Source organism: Larus michahellis, chromosome 1 (genome assembly GCF_964199755.1).
Source record: "Larus michahellis chromosome 1, bLarMic1.1, whole genome shotgun sequence".
NCBI classification, from domain to species: domain Eukaryota; kingdom Metazoa; phylum Chordata; class Aves; order Charadriiformes; family Laridae; genus Larus; species Larus michahellis.
The window spans coordinates 15639440-15664270 of record NC_133896.1 but is presented as its reverse complement, the minus strand read 5'-3'; the positions used below and the strand labels follow the sequence as shown (position 1 = coordinate 15664270).

The 24831-nt window shown below is 44.8% G+C and overlaps 2 protein-coding genes across 2 annotated transcripts in view; one reads left to right on the top strand and one right to left on the bottom strand.

Moving 5' to 3' along the window:
- Positions 1-519: 519 nt before the first annotated feature.
- SYPL1 (synaptophysin like 1) lies at positions 520-4374 on the top strand. Its single transcript, XM_074572622.1, has 5 exons — positions 520-652; positions 1406-1524; positions 1898-2102; positions 2967-3155; positions 4044-4374. The coding sequence occupies exons 1-5, from the start codon at positions 584-586 to the stop codon at positions 4176-4178; spliced, it is 717 nt and encodes a 238-aa protein (XP_074428723.1). The 5' UTR covers positions 520-583; the 3' UTR covers positions 4179-4374.
- Positions 4375-18758: 14384 nt separating this feature from the next.
- Positions 18759-24831, bottom strand: part of CDHR3 (cadherin related family member 3) — a 65151-nt gene continuing 59078 nt past the window's right edge. The window contains exons 17-20 of the mRNA XM_074571240.1: positions 24592-24605; positions 23087-23118; positions 22129-22177; positions 18759-19289 (exon numbers count right to left, since the gene is read on the bottom strand). Coding sequence (XP_074427341.1) covers positions 18946-19289; positions 22129-22177; positions 23087-23118; positions 24592-24605 — 439 coding nt within the window. The 3' untranslated portion in view covers positions 18759-18945. The remainder of the gene's footprint in view (positions 19290-22128; positions 22178-23086; positions 23119-24591; positions 24606-24831) is intronic.

Sequence of the window (24831 nt, the reverse complement as noted above, 5' to 3'; positions counted from 1 at the left end):
CCATAAACCAGCCCATAAACTTTCAGCTAGCTTATCATCCATCCTAAGGCAGAGCTCCATGCATGCCTTCTGCTCGCTCACATAAAGGGCACCTCCACCTCCTCACCATCCTGGTTCACCCTTCCTAAGGAGCCTGTATCCATCCATGGCAGCACTGCTATCCCACCCACCCTGTCTCCAGGATCAAAATGAGATCATAGGTGCACACAGACCTCTCATGCCTCCCGCTCCCCATGCTGCAGGTGTTATCATACAGGCACTCACTCTTCCCAGAACAGGCATGAGAGCCTCCCCCATAATGCTGTTGGGTTGGCACTTCCTTACATGCATACATACGCTTGAGGGGAGGGGGGAGCTTCTGCCCTGTTGTCTTGTTTTCAGAATCTCTCCTTGAAGACCCCCAGTGTGATGTGACTGTGGGTGGGACCAGCCCCAGCGTGGGGTGGGAGGGTGTGGCAGGGAGGAGCAGGGGGAGGAGCATGGGGCTGGCTCTATAGGGAGGTGCCCGTGTGGGGCTGCAGTTGTGGGCAGGTGGTGGTGTGGGTTCCTGAGGTCTCTGCTGTCTGTTTTGGTATCTCCCAGGATGGCTGGCTTACGGGTGGACTTTGGCTTGCTCCTGGAGCCCCTGGGCTTCATTAAGGTCCTTGAGTGGGTAAGTGGGGCTGGGGATGCACAAGGGGAAGCCTTGTTCTCCTTGTGGGGCTGTTTATTCTCCTTTCCCAGGCCTGGGTTTGCTTCTGTGTCCTAGCTGGGTAGGCCTGAAGAGGTGCGCGTTGTTGGGCTGCCCACTCCTTGGCTCACGTGGTGGATGGATGTTGCGGTGGATGTTCAACACAAGGCCGCTCTTCAGCCAAGTCCTCTGGCTGGGAGGGAAGAAAGCGGTTGTTTTCTGTATTAATTAGAAGTTTGTCATGGTAACTCGCACTGCTGTGTGTTGTGCCTTCTGATTATATGGGGTTTAGGGTTTTGCTAGTGAACAAAAGGAAAACAAGAGCTACTTAAAGAGTCAGGCAGATGTGCAGTACTCTGAGCATGTACCTTCTGGCTACTCTAATCTATGGTTGTGGTTGTCTGAGACTCCTAAAAATGTTTTCCTTACCAGCTGAAAGAGGTACTGGGCTGGCTTTTAGCACTAAAAGAAAAAAAAAGACAAGACAAAAAATTTTGCTGTAGAGCTAAGAAAAATATAAACAAAAAGCTTTCAAATGGGATTTTGTTAGTGGTTTTGCTCATGGTTTTTTGTGTTTAGAAACTCAACATTTTCATTACCTCTTGACATCACTTCATACCTCACTACTGCTAACTTTGTCGCTATTTCTTGCCTTCATTAGCTGTTTCAGCTAAATGTTATTTCCTTTGAGCTCTAGCGGCGTGCATTAATATGTCTATATCTCAATTCCTATAGATTTTTTCCATCTTTGCTTTTGCCACATGTGGAGGCTTTCAAGGTGAAACTACCCTTCAAGTTTCCTGCAAAGGTGTGGCAAACAAAACGGTTACAGCTGCTTTTGCTTATCCATTCAGGTGAGTGTGAGTTCTTTGTTTGTCACTCACACGCTAATTATTTATTAGTCACTTCTTTCCCCATCTGTCTCCCTATGAATGTGTACTTACTGTATGTATCTGAATGAACACGTGAAACCTCTGGCTTGCTGTGTAGTAGCAATAAATGAATAAATATTTAGTTGTAATTGTTCAAAGCACTGTGGTTGTCAGTGTAGGATGGGGAACAATCTTCAGATATCTTGACAAATCTTTGTGTTGTATAACTGATATATTATGCAAATATCAACTGTCTTTTGGAGTAAACTTAAGCAACTAGAATGCTGAAGCATGATTGTATGAAGTTTCCACTGTATGGGAAACTCTAACTACATGAATGACGTAATATTTGCAGGTTGAATACTGTTGTATTTAGTGCACCAGACCCAAAGCGCTGTGGTGGTACTTGGACTGATGTCTATCTCGTGGGCAACTTCTCCTCTTCTGCACAGTTCTTTGTTACGCTTGCAGTGTTGTCATTTCTCTACTGCATTGCTGCCCTTGTGGTATATATTGGATATAAGCATGTGTATCAGCAAAACAGCAAGTTTCCACTAACTGTAAGTAATACTACGATATTTTCATGTTTTGCTTTTGAAACCACAGAGAGATAAGAAATACTGCTAATACAAGAATATCTGAATAATTTACAACTATTCAGTAGTTCCAAAAGTTAGATGGAGCATGAACACAAGCATCTTAAACTAGTCACTACAGCACTCAAGCAGAAAAGGGAACCCAAAGCCCTTCAACAGCCATAGCATCCTACCTGCTGCAGCTATTAAAGCAGAGTGGAATGAAGGTCCGCCTTCTCAGGTGAACAACATCTTCACCACAACTTTTTCTTTTGTATTGTGATTTGAATATAGAGTTGTTCCATAGGTGAAACCGCCTCTGTTAGTCTCTGGGAATTTTTCCCTGTGTAGAGCACCTGCTGTGCAAATGCAATTAGCAGAGGGAAATAGGTATCTCATGAATTTTAGTCACCTTAAATACCAAAGCCCTTATCCTCAGAATGAGAAATCTCAGAGCTTGCTTAGAAACAGACCTAGTGACCTTTCAAGCCAAATTTTAGCATTCAGCCACCCAGATTTAAAAGCTATGCACCTTCTTCCCTGTCGCTCCCCCTTTACTAAACTTTGACTTAAATTTTTATAATGTAAGTGCTAGGCATCTGATTTTTTTTTTTTAGGGACTAATTTCTTACAAAGGATAAGATTGCTTGTGCTTGATAGACGCAAAAGGCATACAGTTTTGTAGATGATTATCGACACAGAATACAACGTTAATGGCTAAATTTGCTTGTGAAGATTAGCACTGATGTGGTTATTTTGGTGATATAATTGATACTGTCTCTGCCTTGCTCTCTTATGTACATTCATGCAAATTTTTTTAACTTAATAATAAATACTTCTCTTCTGTAGGACTTGGCTGTCACTGTCATAACAGCCTTTTTGTGGCTTGTCAGTACTTTTTCTTGGGCAACGGCACTTGCCGATATCAAAATGTCCACAGGGGCCAGTGCCATTCCAGGAATTGAATCTTGCAAAGCACCAGGAACAACTTGTCGCTTTGCTTCTGTGACCAGCATGAAAACTCTGAATGTGTCTGTGGTATGTATGCCTTCTGCCATGTGGGTACAATAAATGTGTTAGAAAACAGCCAATGGCACCTGAGAGCCCTCCTTCCACTGATTGCATGTGTTGCTTAATGGGTTAAGATTGCTTTATGGGTTATTAGTCTTTCAGACCCATTAATACTGTGGTAAAACACTGACCAAAGCTTTTCTTTAGAAGGAGACTTGTTTCCTCAAAGAAATTAAGAGCAACAACTTCTAGGATCTGTCTCTAGAGCAGCATTTACAGATACATTTGAGTCTCTTCATTATTTCTGTCTGTAGCCAAGAGCTCTCTTACTGAGCCACCCAAGTGGTTTGTTGACTGATACAAGTAAGGAGGAAACACTATGCTTCCTGCTCTGCCTTTTGGTGCTGAACCTAGCTTTTTCATCAACTGTGAGCAATTTTTACACCTCAAATAGAGGTTCCTTGTAATACAACAATATAAAGCTTATGTTCATAGAAGGAACTCCTTACAGCAGGGCAAATGAGGTTTATTGTGTGATCTTCCTAGTGAATCCTGCTTTTCAGAACTCTGGCTGCTATTCATTGGCTCGATAATAATCAATCATGTGCTCTGGATGTGCACATGCAGAAGTGCTGAGTGACTGAAAAGAATTTGTTTAATTCCATGCAAAGGATAGAGTAAACTGACAATCTGATTTCCAAAGAAGTCTGTAAAAATACCTTGTAATACTCCATAGCATGTGGAAATGTCTTGCTCAAATCAAAGGGGTGCCAAAGATAGCAGTTGTTTCTGGCTTGCCTTGAAGTCATATTCTAGATGGTTGGTTTTGTTGTTTAAAAAAAAAAAAACACAAAAACAACAAACAAACCCAACAACAAAAACTTAATCTCACTTTTTTTTTTCCTAAACCTACAGGTGTTTGGCTTGCTTAATATGGTTTTATGGGGAGGAAATATTTGGTTTGTATACAAGGACACCAACCTACACAACCAATCAAAGAGAATTCCTCAGCAAAGTCCAGCAATATATTCAACTCAAAGAGGAATATAAAAACAAGGTGATACTTTGAAATGCTTCTACTTTTTACATCACACTGCCAAGAGCATGGAGCCATTAGGATTTACTTCAATAATAATTGATAATACTTTGTACAAACATCTGTTTTGCTCTGTGAAGCTCTCTGACAAAAGGTCTTGGATACTCCAATTGAAGTGTTTGATTATCTTGAAATATATTATGCCTTTTGAAGCTGTGCAGCTTTTTATTACAGTTTTTGAAGAGCAAAATGTTAAAGTTATCTGGATGCTGACTGATCCTTTTGGGTTCTTAAATTAGCTTCATAGGAGGAATGGGGGAGAAGAAACTGCATTTGGGTTATTACTGCCACTTCTTTAGTTCTAACAAGCCTTGGCTGAAAAATGAAATGTAAATGCAACTATGGCGTGTGAAAATGCAGTCCAGCTTCTTCCTGTCACTTACACCTTGTAAAAGCCATCCGAGTAAAACTCGTAGCTCTGTCAGAGCTGCAGCCATCACATGTTAGTTTACAGATATTCCATTCAGATTATTGTATCAAATCTGCTGACAGACCTCTCTGGAAGGATGCTACTTCTGTCTTTATTATGTTGTTACTACTTCGTGGCTAAGGACAATCTCTAAACAAGAAGATAGCTTATAGTTTTGCTATAAACTCATTTAACAAAGATGAGAGAGTGTATACATGTGCAATAGATGACTTAAGCATTTAAAAAAAAAAAAGTAAAGTATGGCCCAAAACCCTTACAAACACTGATATATTCTAACTGCTAGTGTCTGGGCTTCTCTGAATTCTTTTTGAGGTGATTGAAAAAAATGCTTGTGTGTGGAAGGCCATAACTGGAGATGTCTGAATATGACTAAGTCTTCATTGATGCTGTTCAGCTTATTCATTGGGAGCAATATTTAGTTCTTCTCATGTGGACTTCTTTAATAAGATACCTGGTCCTCTGTGAATAGCTCAGAAAATGTTTGTCTTGACAAATATAGTAAGTGGTTGTCCAGGGGCTTTTATTTAAACTGTTTAGGATGAAAATGGATGTAATAGTATGTATATAACACAAATACTAATTGTTCAGTGTGCCAGAGCTACTGACTTTCTGATAGTAAACTTCCAGTCCAAAGAGCATAATAGAATAAGTATGACAGCTGCTGAAAGAATGTGCCTTGAGTCCTTTCTCTTACCTGTGCAACCAAGGTTTTTCACACTGATGCCTGGAGTTTTTTGTGGAGAGGAGTTTCTATCGCTCCTGCAGCTGCCTGGTGCTGATTAGGACTTCTTTCTGTCAGCCCTTAGGGGGGATATTACTTATAACTGTCCAAAATCTCATTTTAACTTCCTTTGGAAGAGGTAAGAATGTTCAGATGTCCCTTTCTAAAACCATGTTCTTTTTCTTTTTCATTCCTGGATAAAGGATCTGAAAGCAATGAGCTTCTGCTCTTTCCTGTTTAACAATACTAGCTGTGTTACTGCCACAAGAAAAGGGGCTTGCCTTGTCTCAGCGGTCACCCAAGTGCCAAGTATCATCCCACCTTACAACAACCTCTTGAGGGAAGACAAAAGCAGTACCCGGTTATAACTGTTGCACCAAAAGTACGGCTTTTGGTCATTATGTAGTCTTCTCAGGTCCTCCCCTCTGGACCTTCTGCAACCCGAGAGGCCACTCTCAGCAGGAGAAGTCTGAGGTGTAGAGTTTAAAAGATGAGCGTGATCTTTTCTTTCATCTCTGTTACCAGGTCCTACCGAGCAGAATTGCATTGAGCTATAAACGTAGTATGGCTCTTGTGAAAATAGTAATTACAATGTTTTGCTGTTGTGGATATGTTAATTACAATGTTTTGCTGTTAGCTAACACAGAATACCAAGCTTTTATCAAGATCTGAAGTACCGAATCAGGCAGTTGAATGGAAATGTAAGGAGGTGTTATTTTGAAGTGCTCTTGTTCTAGCCGTTCTCCTGCCTCTGAAGAGCCCCTGCCATCAATGACCCTTGTGTCCTCTCTGACCTCTTTGCTTACATCAGTTCCAGGTTGCAAATACTAACTTTAAACCTTAAGTCCTCATTCCTTCTTGAAGTGAGTTCATTTTTTACTTAACGGTGCCCTGAACTTTCAGTTGTCACAGATGGCTTGTTTTGTAATGTCATATCTGTATCACTGCAAATAGTGAGAGGGACAGAGGAGGAAAGAAAATTATTTTGTTGCTGCATATAGGACACTTCTCTTTTTTTTTTTTTTTTTTTTTTTAGCAAGTTGAGACTATTGAACCTTCTCTGTTGCTCTCTTTCTAACAGAAATATAGACACCTGAGATAAAAAGTGCTGTGCTGTTTCATCATGGTGAGCTGTGATAGGATCACTGCTACAAGGTTACCAAGAAGATCAATATTTAGATGTTTTGGTAATTCTATTACTATACTTTAAATTTCAAAGCTAGACCTGAAGTGAATCAGTACTTCTCACCTGATCGAAGTTAGCACTGCTTTGAGGAGGAGGTTGAATCAAGTTGGTTGGTTTGTTTTGGTTTTGTTTTTGTTTTTTTTTGAGGTCCCTTCTTTGTAACGTTCTTCTTTCTGACACCTGATGGGCCATTGTTTGCCTTTTCTCCCTGATTTTTGTCTTTTGTCCAGAGGCTCCCTGTTTGCATTATTGTGCATGCTTATTTTAAATATGTATTTCATTGTAAAATCTAAAACTTCTATGAATTTTCATTTGCCTAAAGAAAAAAAAAACCCTGCTAACTAGAGATTAATTAAGCTTTTCAATCTCATAATTCTTTGGGATTTAAGGTTACACATGATGTGGCTAAAACACTTTTATTAACCTTTAATATTTTTAACAGAACCATGTTCCTGTCTACTTAGTATGTACTTACCTACCAACTGAAGCTCTAATTCTACAACAAACTGACGTTGTCACAATAGCCCTGTTAGAGTCATTGGGAAGGCTTAGTTATAAAATGGGCATTATGTATGTTTTTGCACACATGAGAGCAGGAACAGATTAGATCAGTGTATGCCACGTTGGTGCCGAAGGCCTAGCCAACAGCTGAAACTGAAACAGACTTGGAAAGCTTAGCACACCATGATCGTTTCCACAAAAACTTAAATTTCGTATGCACTCAAAGAGACATTCCTGTTTTCCAGAGGGCTGAAACTTTGCCTTTCACTTCTTGTAGCTGAAACAAACATGTCCCGTCCCCAAGGTGCTTTCCTTCAGGAGACAGGGAGACGAAATATGGCGGGCAGGAGTACAGCTGGTAAAATATAGATCAACAGATACGTGGTGGTTCTGTAGAAATTCAAGCTGTGTGTGTTCTAACCAGCTAAATGTTAACAGCGTCCTGGCTCTGTGGGCTAAGGCGAGTGTGACATGTAGTCCACAGCAAGCAAGATTTGAAAAAGGAAAAATAACCACGTATCCCTTTCTGGTTCATTAGGATAAGACTTGTTTTCCTTCATAAGGGGGGAGGGACTGATGCAGGATACTGCTGGCTTTGATGTCTGCTGGAGTCCTGCAGCTGAGAAGCCATGGAAAGCATCATGCAGCAGGAGCAAGCAGCTGCTCTCATTTACCCTGGACACCCACAAAGGGCTGAGCAGCCTTTGCCTTTTGAATTGATGACATATTCGTGCTGGCAGCACTGAAATACTCAGTGCCTTATTTACTCATAAGAGCTGGGGGTGGAAAAAAAGTCTGACTGATTCCCCAGCTTTATCTTGACTGTGCAAGAATCACCATTGCTATCAGGAGACACAGCGCACTTGATCCCTCTGTATTGAGGGAACAAAGGGCCTGGAAATCTGCCAGGTCTCTCTAGGTAAGGCATCCTCAGCTGGCAGCAGTCTCTCTTGCAGTCATCAGCAGAGCAAGCTCATGAAAATCCTCTCACACTGTGTGAATTCTTCTGGTAGCAGGCTATAGTTATGCAGCTCTAGTGAGTGAAATGAAGTATGATGTGTGGTGTGATACGAGAGAGAGGAATTGTGATCAGAAACCCACGGCGGGAAGAAAGGCTGGATGGTAGCAGGGAAGGAAAACAAAGCCGAGGGGTCAGTATGGGAAAGCAATAGGGAACTCCAGGGCGGAGAACAGAATCCCATCAGCATTAGGATGTGTCTAAGGAACCAAATAACTTGTGATTTAGGGTGCTGTGACCAGTGACCTGAGGGTCAGGCCTGTGTGACGATGCTGAGAACTGTACGTACCGGCTGTGCTAACTGACAGCTCCCAGAAGAGTCCCTGCCGTGGGAGCTAGCATGGGGTCAGTGCTGGCTGAGGGCTGTGCTGACAGCCTCGGGGGTAAGCCACAGGAACTCAAGCCCAAGAGAGACCTGACAATGTCAAGTCTCCAGCAGCTGGTGCAGATGGTGCCAAATGGAATCATTCTGGGATCTGTAGCGCCATGGCCACTGTCACCCCAGCAAGGAAACCCATCTCAAACACAGGCTGGAGCCAGGACGTTGAAATGCCGGCTGACAGGTCAGCAGTATTAGTAGCTTATACTGTACTAGAGCTGGGCGGTGTTGTGATAGCTCTTGTACAATTGAGTGAACTCATCAGGGCTCTGTCTCTGCTTGCACACCTCCTAATGCTAGCAGCTGGAGGTGCAGGGGTGTAGCTCTCATTGAAGGCCAGAAAGAGGATGGGTGCCGCCTTGATGTGAAGAGCTGTAAGACACCGGGTTCATCACCTGCTCGAGGATACAGGGTAGCTGCAGCCTTTTTATTTTTCCCTGTCCCCTAGAACCGAGCAGACCGTAAAGCTGGGGAACTTGGCCATGCCGTGCTGCACCATGGTGGTTTGGCTGCCTGTCCTGCGGCAAACCCCTGAGTATCTGGGGGGTGTAATCTAACTCTTGGAAGCTGTCTTAAGATAACCCCCAATGCTTTCAAAAATGCTTTACTCCTGAGCAAGTCATGACCGCACATCAGATTCTGAATCATCTACACTTATTCTTGTGGCAGTATTTAGGATGTGTTCGTTCTGAGCAGATTTGCTGTATAGCCTAAAGCCAAGTTGTTGTCACAAAGGTAGAGGCCAGTTTTTGCTGCTTAGTCACCTTTAAATATTGACCTGAATAATGAAATTATTCAAAAGAATGCTGCAGGGTAGGAATGCATTCCCTGCTCTTAAATACTAGCAAGTGAGGAAGTTTCTTTCAAGGTTAAGATCAAGCCCGGGTACGCTAGCAACAGCTATTCAGAGTTGTATTTTACAGTCTGACTCAAATGCAGAATTCCCTTTTCTGGCATGTCAAGTGAATCCAGGTGTGCCCTTAATAACACTGCCCTTCATCACAATTTCTGAGTTGCGTTTTTAGAAGCTTGCTTTATACTTTTCACTTGCAACTTCCAAAAACTTGCCTGTGCTCAGTAGCACTCTTCTTGTCTGGATATGTCGTCCTCCATATTGAGTCAGGAGGGCAGCAATACAGAGCTGGGTCGTGCCATCCTTAAAATTTGTGCCTGTGTGGACACAGTTAAAGGTTTTGCCCTTCATTTCAGGCCAAGCACTCTAGGGCCTAGAGAAATCTCTGTTAACCCTGACCATATTTTTTTTGCACTCTTTCCTTAAGAAAATCTGCCTCAGAAAGATGCTTTTCTCTGCCATCCATGTCTTTAGTTATTGCTTCACTGTGGATCCTGCTTGGCCCATACAGGAACCTTCCCCCCCCCCCCCTTTTTTTTTTCCTCCTAGACCAAATACATAATACTCAGTAACGTTTCAAAGTATTTTTCTAGATGATTCTAGGTAGGTTCCCTCTTGTTGTGCTATGCCAGGACTCATTGCAAATAGTGGGGGTGTATTTGGGCAGCCAGTTCTCATAGTCCCTCTCCTGTTCAAGGGACCTGACTGACTGCCGTTGCTGCCAGGAGGGCTGCAGGTACCCATGCCCCATCAGCAGTGGGTGGTTTGTACTTGGTATTACATTCTGCCAATGTTTGAGCAATTCCTCATTTATTCATAAAACACACTCTCTCTTTTCTTGGCTTGTGGCTTAATGTTAGTGCTGCCAGATGCGTTTTCTTCTTACCTGTCTGCTTGGCAATCTGACTTAACGCAGTCATTGAGGAGGCTGTATACTGACCCTTTACTCACAATCTGAGTAAAATCCGGTCTTCGCACAAGCTGTAGTCAATTTGCCCATTTAATTTCAATTCAGCTCAAAGTTTGAAGTGGTCTCTAGAAGGACTGTGCTCTAGTTCCACAGCTGTGCCTGCTTTCTGCGGCCCAAGATCAGCAGCTATCTGTCCCAAGGCTCCTGGGTCATCTCTTGTCTTGTAAAGCAGCAGCAGTTTTACCTGCTGCACCCCCTGCGTTGGCATGGTAATCTAGCTGTTGTTATACGTGCTGTGGTTCCCAGCTCCTTTTTCTTTTCCCATTTATACATATCATCCCCTAAATCATCTTCCTCTGGTGATTTCAAATCTAATTCTCCACCACTTTCTGCAGATACAGCAGCTATTTTTAATTTTTGTGTTCTCGTGTGCTTTTGCAAGCAACTAATTTTAGCTTCACGTTTAATATGATCGGGTTCCCTTGGAGCTCTCCTTTGCTCTGGGGCGAATGGCTGCACTGTGCATCTTAATCCTTCTACTGGATTCTGTTTTCTGCTTCTGCAGCTTTTTCCCTTTTTCTGAATTGAAAAATACTGTATTTCATTATTACTTTTTTGAGCCACTAGACAGTACTCCTTTTCCAGTTTCTTAGCATTCTCTTTGAAAACGCAATTTTCAGATCAAAGCAGTTATTTTCTGCTTCTACTCTGGTTCTGTCAGCACAAAATGTTCTAGCTGCTTCCCACAACAGTCACAGCGATACAGGAATTGTATCCTCAAGTTTCGCTTCATAACTAGGGAACGTTTATTCTATATCACCCCTGGTCCTATGGGGTGAAATAAAACATCCCTTCTTCCATAGAGAGGTACCTGTAGCCTGGAACATCTTGGTTTGGTTTTTTTTGGTTGATTCTCTTATATTGCTCTGATCTTCACCTGGATCAGTTAGTCTCCTTTGGGTGGCATTAGCGGGCAGTGACATAAAGCTTGGTATCCAGCAAACAAACAAAAGACTGGGCAAACTGTAAAGGAAACATTGTCTAGCTAAAGAAAAAACACTTTTTGTGGCCATGCAACATCCTAGTCTGACCACAGTAAAAGCAGGCTATGATACCTTGAGACTGAAGTTGCACTGTTCGTACACGAGGGCTCCATGGAGTACTGCATCTCAGGAGCCTTGCCCTGACCAAAGAGGCCGGCGTTGTCTATGGGCTCTTCACTGACATGGTGCGCTTCTGGCACTCCTGAAACAAGTCACGCTTACGCTATGGAAAGAGCCTGCGATCCAACTGAACATTTTACTTTCTTCGTTGAGCTGGCCAGCAAAGAAGAGATCCCTGATCAGAAGCAGAAGAGGAGAGAAAAGGCCGCAATATGCTAATAATGGGTCCAAAGCAGAAAGAGATACAGATCTTCAAGATGTGCTCAACGCAGAGCTGAGCTCAGCGTTATCAGAGGTTCCCAGTAGGGTCTGTGGCATACAAGGCATCTTCTTGACCATGTACGAGCAATGACCCCAGGCACAGGACCAGCAGTACCCCTGGAGAGGACTCATGCAGAAATGGGCATGGTACTGGTAGGGTCTCTTCCCAGAAGATCACGAATGCAGGTAGACTAAGCAATTACAGTTAGAGAAGAAAACAGTGTGTGCCAGTAGATGAGATGAGGGTGATTATTTTTAGCCTTAGTTTCCACAGAGACTGTGCATCAAAAGTAATGAGAAAGGACTGGCAGGCACAGGACGCCGTGAGGTTTGCACTCAGCTCCATGAAGAGCATCTCTAGGATGAAGCTAGACCAAGAAATGAATTTGAGAAATGCATTACTAGATCAAAAAACCCAGAGGGCCCATATTCCCATCTTGTCCTGAGGCTCTGAAGGCTCTTAATCAAGGAAGAAATTTAATTTTGAACTTTACTGATTCACTGTTTTTACATTTGGCCAATGTGGGCACTTCAGAGCTTTCAACCTTGCTGGAAATAGAGCGGAGCTGCTAGGATCTTGGAAGACCTCTATTCTCTTCTTCAAGAGAAATGAACTTATTCTCCTATGTGCTGTGCAGTTACTTGGTATGGATCTACAGGAAGCGCAATAAACCTTCAGTCTGGAGCGACAGCGTTTTACCTGCCATGCATCAGCGCTGGGGCCCTGAAATGGGCAGGACTCCGCAGGATCAGTCCCATTCAGTTGCAACCATTTTGTGACCTACATCTGGTAAAGCTGAAAGGACAGTGAATCTTCTGTGCGAGGTGAGCCTGCAGAGTGATTACAGCCGAGTTCTGGCTGGAGGCACCCTGGGGCTGGCTGCTGCTTTATTTTACTAAGTGGGTAAGTTCATGCTCTTTTAAGTCAGGGAAAAAGCTTCTGGTTCAGTGATGGGGCAGGATCTCTTCAGCAGCATGTAAGAGCACGGTATTGATTCAGCCCTGGCTGTGTGTGAGGAAATCCCTGGGAGCATCCACCTTTGTCCTGACTTACCTGTCAGAACAGCACTGAAATATTAGTCTGAAACGTCTGCCACGTCAGTTTTGTGTTGATCAGCCGAGCTGGCTTCCCTCACGCCAAGCACAGTGGTGATGAGAAGAGGGGACAAAGGGGTACAAAGTACCAGCTGCAGCTTTTCTGGTCCTGGAGGGTGTATTAAAGCCAGTTTGCTGTCAGCTGTCCCATGGAGACTACCCAGACAGTCAGGGAGAGTCACGCCAATGCTCTGCTTGATTGCCCCTGCCCTCATCCCCTCCAGAGCCAGTGGTAGGAGGTAGGACCTCAAAACACCACCTGGCGTCAGGCAAAGTAGTTGATGGAATTCCTCGGTGAGCTTGAGATATCACTGAGCTTGATGCGACGCTGTCAGGACTCTGGTCTCTCTAGGCAGGCTCAGAAGTGTGTGCTCAGGCCCCTGGGGAGGATTTGGGGCAGTGAGCAACCTCTTCAGACACTTTTGGAGCTGGGTAGCAGCTCTATGGGTGAGGCTGCATATGTAGATTTTAGTCCTTGCCTTTTAATCTTCGATAGCAAGTAAATACTGCTTTCTCTCGGTGTAGGGAATAGCAAATACCTTCTGACAGGAGAAGACTGGCAGAAACTGGTGTCCATTTTGATCTCTTTGAATGCTGCCACTCTTCTGAATTTCTGAACTGCTTTCCCCCCGTCCCCCCTCCTGGAATTTTGGGGGTGTCTGATCTTGTAGATGTTTTTGCCCCGTGCTGCATGCTCTCATGTCTGTAAGGCCATTCCAGAGCAATTACATCAGGTAGTTAGCCCTGGCTGCTGGCAGCTGATGGGGAAAGCTCAGCTTCCTCTGTAGATATCGGTGTGGTAATACTGCCTGCATGAAGCGGGGTATTGCAGGGAGGAGCGTTCAAGAAAATTGATGTGCAAATGGATTGGATCTGATTCCTTATGGCTTGGCTGTCCATGGGTGTGCAGAGAAACACTGGAGCGTCCTTCCCCACCTGCTATTTGCACCCAGTCTGCACAGATATAAGAGAGTAGTCGACGAAGTCCAGGCGCATCCATCCTGTGGCTCACATAGCAGTAAGGAAGGGTTCCGTTCAGTGCAGTGGGGGGAAAAGCTCAAAGAAAACAGAAAACAGGGCACTTGGTCATTCCAGAAATGACCCCGTGTGCTCCGCAAGAAAATTAATCCTGTAACAGATCATGTCTGTCTTGATGTGTCTACAGTGTTGTAGTGCCTTAATGACCTGGCTTTTTTTTCCCTTGCTTTTCTCAAATTCACTTGTTCTTTCTGCCTCCGCCCTCCTTGCCGGGCCTCTTCCCTCCTCCTGTCCCTGGGCCGGCGGCCTCTGCGGGAATACGGCTAGATACAGAAATTTGTATTCGGGGGCGCGGGGGGAAGCCTGGGGGCCGGGTTCCCCGCCGCCCGAGCCGCTGGAGGTCAGTGTTGCTCCGCTAAAGCGGCGGCGGCTCCGGCTCCGCGGGGCTGCCCCGGGGCGGCGGCGGGGCCGGGCGGGGGGAGGCGGGCCGGGGCCGGCGCGGCTCTGCCGGGTGCTGCTGGCGGCCGGCAGCAAGGCTCGGACGGGGCGCGGTGGTTCTTCGCTGTGGGAACTCGGTGCCTCGGTTTCCCCTCTCTGAAATGCAGCGCACGGGACTGACTCGCTTCCCTCCCCTTTGACGGCAGCGCCCAGAGGCCCCGGTGAGAGCCTTCACCTGGCTCGTCACTGAGCAGATGGCGGAGACCCCTTCTTTGCCATTGCTTTTAGTAATTACTGGAGAGGAGAGCTGGCTAGCGCAGGCTGGGATCAGGCCAACAAAGGGGATGCTGATGCTTCTCCTTTCCCTGGGGCCTGTGCGGCCAGACGTGCACGCGTTGTCCTGGCAGCCTGCCTGGCCCCTGTCGGATGCCATGCCCAGAGCTCTGCCAAGCGTGCGGATCCCTCAGCTTGCAGGCCTGCCAGCTCTGCTGCCGACATGGACGGGTACCAGCCCACAAACCTTCCCTGGGGTTCGTTGGCACCGGGATATGTGCAGCCCCTCTGGAAGCAGTCGGCTGTCACGGCTCGATGGCAGGCAGGGCACTGTGGGGTGAGCCCGGTATGGGCACCCTGGCAGGGCAGGCTGTGCTGGGGCCTGTGGGGCTAATCCAGGCAGGTCCTGTGCAAGCACAGCACTGCTGCTCCCGTCTTCGTGGCCCCAGCTAGTATCTGCAGGAAGGAATTGAAAATCAGACATGGGCACGTGGCTGGACCAAGCCCTGCCTTGCCCCTGTCATTCACCATTTGCCTTTTTCAAGCCCTGGAAGTCAAACAAGGGCCTCACTTCCAAATCAAATCCCAGGGAGTCTATTGACCCACAGCAGCTGGAGTTTGGTACCAGAGAACAGCAGAGCGGTGACATCCTTGAATGACATTCAGAGTAAGATCTATTGATCTATTTGTTTGCAAGTGTTTCTTTCCCTCAACAACATGGAGCTTGCAGCAGAAACTCACTGAAGCTTGTATTTGTCGTCTTCAATCTCCTGGCCAGGCCTGTGCTCTTCTAGCAGCTAGATTCTTTGCTCGGGAGAAGGAGGATTGTTCCCCTTGTCTCACCCCCTTCTCTATGGGAGTCCAAGCCCCATCTCCTGTTCCTGTTGAGCAGTCATGTAGTGGCAGCCTCCTGGGCAGACATTCTCCATCTCTGCAGCTGAAACTGATCTCTTGTGTAGGTCTCTTGGAGACCATGAACAAATACAGTATCAGCACTGTTACATTCTTTGATATAAATGAAGTTACATGGCCAGAAGCAGAGACTTCTGATGTTTATTGGAAGTGTTATTTATAATACCAACACGAAAGCAGAGCATTTATGCATTAGAATCACATTCACTTTGGAGAAAAGCACCAAAAAAACAGTCATATGATCACACATAAACTACTGGGGGAACTAGACCCACTCAGGACAAGTGACCTGTGCTCTTTCGTAATCACTCTTGAAACGTTCAGAGCAGCATTTCTAAGCACTTCAGAGATGTGTGATAGGTGGAGACACAGCAATCAAAAGCTGTGGCAGAACTCACACTGATTTCTGTAGACTTTGGATAGAATTAATGCCTAACATATAACAGGCAGCTGGAGGTCAGGAGCTGTTGCCCCCAGCCACTCTGCTTGAACCACCAGGCGCCTTTCTTCCTCTTCTACTCTCAGCTTATCAGTGTCATCACTCTAAAATAACTGGCACCAAAGTTCACACCTTGTAACCATATGCACAGAGGCTGACAGAGCTGTAAAGGACTAGAGAGGCTGTTCCCATCGTCTAGTCTGACCTTCTACGGCACACAGCAGCCGTTCTTAACTTCTGAAGTCTTCAAATAATGGAAAGGCCTTACAGTCTTAGCTAATTGTTCCAATAATTAAATGCTTTTATTGTCTAGAGCCTGCACTTCATCCTTGCTCTCAGTCCATCTAGTGGCAGTTTTCAACACTGAACCTCTGTTCTCAAAGATGCTTCTGAACGAAAAAAGCACAAAAGCTGGTTTAGCAATTAGATGAGGTTTCTAACATTTAAAGCTGTACTGCACAATGTAAGTATTATAATCTGTATTTTACAAAACAATGTATGTTTCTTTTACATCTGTTCGAAGTGTCTTTTCATATATTGTCCTATACAACATGCAATAAGCATACATCCAGGTCAGTTAGCTCTGGCTTCTCTGCTTTTGCTCTGCCAAAGACAGGCCACAGAAATGAATGGCTGTGCTTCGGCTCAGGGAGACCTGAATTCATTCCTGATTCCTTCACAGGGAGGAAAGTCAATAGTAGTAGGGGCAGCTGATAGGAAAATTGAGCTGCTTTTGCATCAAGCTGATGCTCCGATAAAGCCTTGTTATTCCTTGATTTTGTAGATCCCGAGCAAGGAAAGTAGTTTTGTGCATAGCTAAAATAAGATCTTACAGCGAAGGCCAGGATGAAGAATTTGTTGGAGATGGAGATCAGCATTGCCCATAGTGGACCAACAGTGTGAGTGAGAAAGCACATAGCTATGTTTTAGGGTCAGATCACTTGTTTCCTCATGCAGCAAATTGCACGGGGCTTGCAAGACCGCTTATCTTGTCTGAACCTGCCCCCCAAAAGGCTAAGCACACCAGCTAAACTCACCTCAGCTGGACAGAAGCATCCTGGGCAGTGTCAGCCCTTGGATCTGGCAGCACTTAGACACATGGTGCCTCTTTGTAGACCTGTCAGTTGTTCAGAGGTTAGAGTGTGACCATCACTAGGAGAGTAGCTACGTTTCATCCAGCTGTTGGCCAGCTGTGGGAGACTACGGCAGCAGCAGTGTTGGCTGTGAAAATGCGTTTGCATACATGGATGTTCAGAGCGTGCTGTGTGATACCGTGTTACACTGCTGTTGGGGGGGGGGGGTTTCCTGAGGAGGAAGGAAAGAAGTTTGCAGTTCAGCATCAAGAACAGTAGTAAAGATAAGATGGTTTTTCATCCATCTCTTTCCAGCTTTCCTGGCTGAAACTACAGCCTGTCTCTGCCTCCCCTTAAAAAAAAGGTACTTCCCTCTTATTCACAAAAGTAGAATGAGAGGAACTGAAGAAGCAGAGTGGGTGCCCTAGAGAAATGCCCAGAAAAATAAACACAAAAGCCTGTGTGTGTTCCCATCATGAAAACAATGCAGTTAGCTCCTGCAGGTAACAAAGACATAACATTCGTAGGTGCCAGGCATGCCTGTGGGTAGCTTAGTGTGAGAGCAATAGGAAGATCAGGGTTGCAGCAGTACTATCTGCTACCGCAGAATTTCTTTACGTTACTGGAGAACCACCTGCACAGAAATTGAATATACCGTATTTACAGCAAATAAATGCAAACAATGGTGGGTTGGAGCTCTGAACGTGTGGCTAGCCCCGTTGGTGCCGGAGAGTCAAACAACACTATAACAACCGCCACAGACACAGTAAACTGATAACACACTCAGAGAGTATAAATCACTCTTTCCTATCTCTGTCATTGTGGTGTTCGTGACACGCTGGGTTTCTGACTGCGCAATGAAATGGCATTTGACTGAAGACATTTAGTGTTTGTAAGGGAAGTTGTTCCTGAGCCAAACCGCTCCTTTGGAGCACAGCAAAGAGGCGCAGCACCGTGACGGGTGGTTTTGTAAAGCCTCAGTGAAATTACCCTGGGCCTCTCCATCCAGGCCCTCCGTTGTACTACAAAAACCAAATGTATGTGATAGATTGGATAAAATCTTCATTGACTGTCCCTGCTCAACTTAAACCAAGTATTTTCTTTTACCCAGTCCCTTTCTTTATCTCAGTCCCTTGCCACCAAAAAACGTTTTTGTAATCAGGAAAGAAAAGAAGCCAAGACATGGAGTATTAAGTCATAATTAATTAATTTTCTTCAGATTAAAATAATTTTCTGAAATCTTGTAGCGTTTGCTTGTTTTATGTCAGGTTCTTAGACAGCACTTAACATTATACATGCCCACACTTGGAAAAGATTATTTCACCCACATGTTTACTGTCATTATTCTTCTGTGTGTGTTCCACTTGATTCTGTAAAACATTAAATACGCCAGAGGAAAAACCAAAGGTGAAGATATTGAATGCTTCTAGTGTTACAAAAGATAAATAAGCTGAAAGTGTTGACAGGACAGCCTGAGATACCGTAACAAGCTGTGGGTTTTCTCCAAAATTGCTTTCAATCTATGATCTTTTCTACAGCAATATGGGAGGGCAAGGAAGGGCTGAAATAAAATACTGAATGAAAAGAAAATATTTTTAGCTTTTACCAGCAAACTTTTCAACCCTGACGTGCTTTTCACCCATTCTGCGGCTCAGCAGGGACAGAAGACCCCATTCCCTGGTGCAAAAGCATGACCGTGTGTACGCTGCCCTCCCCAAAGGCAATCAGGGAACACGGCCGTGCCAGCTGGGGGGCACAGAGCTCTTCCAGGAGGAAAATGCCAGTGGCTATAGCCCGGAGGCAGTGGGCAGCAGACACTTCTGTCCATAACTCTGCTTTCGTTTCCTCTTCTCCCCCTTTCGCATCCTCCATTTTCTCCCACTCTTGCCTACATCTGCCAAAAGTAAGTCCAGCTTCATCCTGCTTTTGGGTCTGGTTTCCACAGCAATGGCCACCTTATGTTTTGCAGCTGAGATATATATAGAGAAAATCACATCTGATTCTTTGGCTCTTCAGAGGAGGTGTCATTTGGGAGGTGCCTTGGAGTCTCATGCACTCTGCTTTAAGGCTGGCTTAATGGCAACGCAGTGTTCATTTTGGGAGAGGAGGTCGGTATCTGCTCTGGGGGGCTGGCGAGGACAACCCCCTGTCCTCAGGTTCCTCTTTCTGCTTTTGTAATCTCAGCCCATCCTGGCCTGGTGCTTCTGACTGCCCTGCTGAGGGCTTAGCACCTGGTTTTGTCTCTGCAGTCGGCTCTTTCTTCTTCTCTGAAGGCTCTTTTTTGCTTGGTGCCTCTGCTCTGTCTGACCCTTGGCCACTATCACCTGTGGCACTGGATGTTACCTGCATGGCCGGCGCTGGCTGAAGGGGCTCGTCATTCTTCTTCCACCTCCGGGCCCCCGAGCGTGTATTGAATTCATACATTTTGCCAGTAACTTGTAAGGGAGAAAAGACAGCTGATTAAAATCATTCCTGCTTTAGCAGATTAAGACATGACGGTTCTCCACAGGACGGGGTTGAAACAAGAAATGTGGAGCACCTGGAAAATCAGCTCAGATGAGGAGGTTGCCCTGAGAGGGAAAGTCTCACTTCCACAAGCGAATATGGGGACCTGGGCGTCATGGTGGCTGCTCGGGGAGATGCTATTCTATCATTGTGAAAACTGGCTCTGCAGTTCGGGGAATAGGAATATTCAAAATATTCCTATTGCAAAAAAAAAAAAAAAGGACCTTCTTATCATCCTAATCATCCTATACCTCTATCCAAGTTACGGCTATCATGGGATCATGGGTTAACGTGGGCAGTGTAACAAACACATCCATAGTCCTTAGCCGCTTGGACTAACCCTCCCAAAACTTTTGCCTTTGGCCCTGATGAACAAGGCCATTGTGTATGTCTGTACCTATTTTTTCAAGAGGTAGCAAAACCCGCTAGGAGCACAATGTGCTACGTACATCGTCCAGACCATATCAGGTCATCTAGGTTGACCCAGGATTTGGAGATCTGGGATCCCTGACGAGTTTTGGCCGTATGCATTGCTTCTCCATTTGCACAAAATGCTTTCCTCCAGGCTTGCTGTGCACATTGTCATTAGTAGAGTGAAATACTATGTATTTTCTGTTTGTGCAAGTACCTGCTTCCCTCATATATATAAAATATTGTCAAATTTAGGTTGTTTAGCACACATGGCTACCTTTCCTTATTGGAAAGATTTTTGGCCCTCTTCAGATTTTATGGGTAATTTCAACTTGTATGTTAAAAGCAAGTATCTTCTCCTTCAGTTCATTTACTACCTAGAGATAGGTGGAAAAATTGCCATGCGTCCAGTGTGATTGCCTCACAGCTGAAATCACTGTCTCTTGCTAAACAGATGGAGAATCGGGAGCTATAGTGGCACTTCTTGTAATTAAACAATATTAATATGAGACAAACAAAAGACCATTAATGCCTGGAAAGAAACGGCGGTTACGTGTTGCTTCTTGTTGCAGTTTGTATCAGAATTAATGGTTTCTGACACATTAACACAATTTGAGCAATTAAAGATGAAACTGGATCTCTTTACATGTTATTTTTTCTGACTGCTTACAAGGCGGGTGTGTTAAGGCAGCTTAGATCAGGAAGCAGCTCCTGACCATCTCTCCTAATTATATTCAACAGATGATGTCCTGGGAATTATTAAATCTCATTTCCAAACCACCAACACTTGATCCTCTAGGGTTTGGGATGAGCCAAGGAGGGGGAGGGAGAGGGGAGTGGGGAGCACACATTTCTCTGCTGACACCACAAAGCTGTGTTAGAACTTAATATTTGTGTCAGGCATGATACAAATGCTATGGCTCTGGGGGGCAGTTCGGATGGGCTCAGATATCCTTAAGTCTGGTGTGGTCAGGTTTGCTGGGGAAAGGAGCCACCAGCTATCCTGCAAAAACGCTGGGAAGCAGTTCTTGCAGCGGCCTACAGAACATCCATGTTTACTATATTACAAATGCAGGTTACACAGAGAAAAAGCAGGGACTTTGGAGCCCCTCCCTCTAGATCTCTTTATAAATAGCAGGTGGGCTTGGATCTCGACCAAACTGGCCTTGAGCAGCCTTGTGGATGGGCTTAATTGCACAGTAGGGTCCCATTTGTTTGCCCAAACTCTACTGAAGCCCCCATGCCTAGTGTTTCCCATTAGCTCACGGCATCTGACAGCTCCGAGCCAGCTAATAAAAAACACGAGGTACAGGCACTTGGGTGGAAATTCAACCAGATGAATCCAAGCCTTGAAACAAGCCTGCCTTCTTCTGGATAATTTTTAGACCTATTGTTTTGGACCTATTTTCGGATCTATTTCTTAAAGACCTATTTTGACTGACTGTCACATTTTACCAGCCCCTCTACTCCATGGTGGGCCCTTCATCCATTAGACACAGAGCTGGGCACCCTACTGCCAAGCCAAGCATTGTGGTGTGGGCTCAGGCAGGGGCTGTGGTTCAGGGGGATGAGGCAAGGCAGAACAACCCTTAGAAAAAAACATTTTTCTCATGTGAACCCTGCTGCAGAACACAGTGGCCATCACTTGGGGAAGGGGATAAGCACTACACCCACTGGGTCATCCTGGATTTCCCAGCGTTCGCCTTAATTTCACTTTTCTGAGCTGGTTAATCAGATATGCTCAGAGTTAGCATAGTAGGGGCCTGGTGACACATTCAGTAGCTGATGCCACTACAACTGTATCTAAAGGCAAATGGTCTTCCCTTTCCTCCCCAAGAAGCGATGCTCGAGCTCTAGATAAACAGCAGCAATGCACTGTTGCTACAAAGGAGGAGGTTTGTGCAGGAGCGAGTAACTCACCCCCGCACCCTGCATCCAGGGAGAGGTTTCAGAGACGAAGTTAGTACATCTGCGGCTGCGTTAATCTGCTGGCCATTTCCCAGACATGGGAAGGGTGAAACCACGTAGCCATGACAGCACCAGAGCAGGAGGCTTACGGCAAATTCCTCCTCCCTCCCACCTTCCAATACTGGATCCATACACTCAGGTTTAGCAGAAGATCAGTGAATAATCTGGCCATCGTATGTGTGCTCGCAAGGGACATGAGTATATTCTACCATTAGAAATGTTACTAGGGCACTCTCTTGATTTTCACTGTCAGTGAAACATAGTTCCCTTTCTCCTTGGAAACAGCAAACCTGAAATATGAAAAGCAAATGTCGAACCATATTTAAATCAACTAATCCAGTTTGTTTTCCAGCCAAATATTTGTATCCACTGTTAATTGCTTTTTATTACCTGGGTCTCTGGCTTCTCCATCAAAGACAGTGTTTAGCTTTGTCATTGTCTGTGAACAGAGACAAAATGTGAAATGAATCCTGTGAATCAGTTAAGTAAGAAGGAGGAGCAGTGACTTGGAAACGGTGACCTACATGGATGGAGGCGGATTTGTATAACCTGCATATTGAATTCCTGTAGGCTGGATTTAATCAAAACTGGCAACAAAAGCCATTTGTGGTGTAGGGTGTTGCCACTAGATGTTCAAAGGAGAATTAATAAGGTTTGACATGCTAAATGCCTCCTCGTGTGGAACCACAAGAGGGTGACCTCCACCCAGAGGAGGCTTGGGAATCCCCTCTCTGAAGAACTTGGGGAGGGAAAGTACGCTAATGAAAGTGCCTTGCAGCCTTTATGCTATTATGGCTATGAAAAAGGAAGATGCTCCAAGATCTAGAAGCAAATAAACATCTATTACAGTGGAAATAGCCATGGAATTTTGCTGCAAACAACTTATCAAGACCAAACTCTCTCCAGCTTGGGTACACTTGTGTACTTTACTGGTTGCGCTCAGGCGGGTCAGGGTTAGCTGCACAGGTCAGTGGTGTCTCAGCAGTACAACATTGCCATCAGTGAAGCTGGGGAACTTGCCATCCTGCCTCTGCAGCTGCAGCAAGTCTCCTTGTCTCCCTCTGGTCTCCCAGGTACGGGGCTGCCAGGGAGGCTGGAGAGTTCGGCATTTGAAAGCAATGGGGCCACAGCGCAGGTAAGCATCCCTCAGAGCCCGTGTTGCCTCCAAATACGGCGGCCAGTTGGGGCACTGAAGTGTTTTGCATTTGGGGGCAATCCTTTTTTCCTTGCCTATCATTTTGATATTCTCTTTGGAAAACAGATACCTTTCACAGAAAGGGTCCTACGATCATACTGCATGACAGGGCTGCGGAAAACTGGGGTTTGTTTTTAGGCCGGCTGTACTTACCACAACCACATCTTTCTTAGGTTTCTTCTTTTCTATGGAAAAGGAAATGCACATTGTAAAGAATCAAGCCCAGATTTCCTCAAACAAATAGACATTTTTGGTACTCAACTTCTGAGGCATCTGACATGAGCTTTATTCCTTTTCAAGGGATAATCACTCATACTATTTGAAAAGTGAACTCCTTCATAGTAGTTTGGAGTGAGAATCCACAGTGGCCAATCACTAGTCAAATTTTAGCCTTGAAAAGCTTCCTTCAGTAATGAATAAATAACAATGGTTTCTTTAACAAATTTCCATTTCTAAATGATACAAACTGATATAGAAATTCACCGCTGGGGATATTTGAACTACAAATGTAGATATTTTTTTTTCCATGAATGTTTGTAGTTGCAAAGCTTGTGCTTTGAAACACGCGCTTGGAGACAAAACAGGGAAGTGCTGCAGATCCAGTCAAGTAAAATTCAGATTGAAGAACAGTTTGGGTATGTGTGAATTTACCACACTATTAACTCATCTCACATGCAAACAAATACAGCAGCAGTGCCATGGGCATCTTGACAGCATGGATTTGTGGATGATACCCAACTAGTTGCTATGATTTCTTCTTGCTTGCTCCTTGCCAATTTGTTTAATGGCCTTTCTGTGGAGAACTGTATGCCTGGCCACCAACAGGCTTTACGGCCGGGCGTGCAATACTCTGAGGTGCTGCAGATGGGTCTCAACCTGAGCACTGATGGGAAACCTGTTCTGTCTGGCCTTTGCTGCCCAGCATTTGAGAAGCCGTTTCTTGGAAAGCACCAAGCATCCATTTTTTTTTGGAAATCAGCCAGCGCTGAAATCTCTCAAACTGGGCAACCAAGAGTACAGCTAATTTTGTTGGGTTTGTTAGTTGCATTTTTTTCAAGCTGGGAGATACTGATTGAGGAGAGGGAATTATAAATACCAGGTCTTACTGAGCCCATATGAGCCATGCTTGCCAGCAGAAAGCTAATGGGGCTAAAGGGAACAAGACTGCTTAAAAAACCACTTTTTTGTGGGTGCAACTTATACCCCTGCTAAGTTATACAAACTCCTTTAAACGCACCAATACTTTGAAATAAGTCTTCAGGTATATGAAGTAATGATGTCAAGGGAGCAAATGAAGGGATTAGACAACAGGGAATTAGACTGGAGAGGACTCTTGAAGGTGCTCTAAGGGTATGGGATTATTTTTTAAAAGCTAGCATATGAATTGCCAGTGAAAAAATACAGTAATTCCTTAGCATCCGTGTCAGAATAGCAGGCTACTCTGAATTTGTTTTTTACCTAATAGTTAATAGATCTGAAGACCAAAAGGACCGTGAAATCACTTAGGCAGGCCTCCCATAATCAGCCGAGGTTATTTAATCTCAATACTCTTGTACTGGGTCAAATGTGTTTGTCTAGAAATGGAGTTACAAATTTTACACTGAATCATAAACAAGATCTTGTTGTGAAGTATTAAAACATAGAAAAGAGGTACACACCTGGAGCGTTTATCCTGTAATGAAAAAAAGATTAAGAGTGTAGTTAATAAATGTCATACTTTTGCCTACATAAAAATATCATGCTTTGTTCTCTTTCATTTGGCAAGAAGGATGTGTTTCCTTGAGTTCTGGGATTTGCTTGATTTGTTTGCTTCCTGGTTTTGCCTTCACTGAAGGACCGCATCATTTAATGCTGCTTCCAAACAGGAAAAGAGCCCTGAGCATTGCTCTAACACCTCT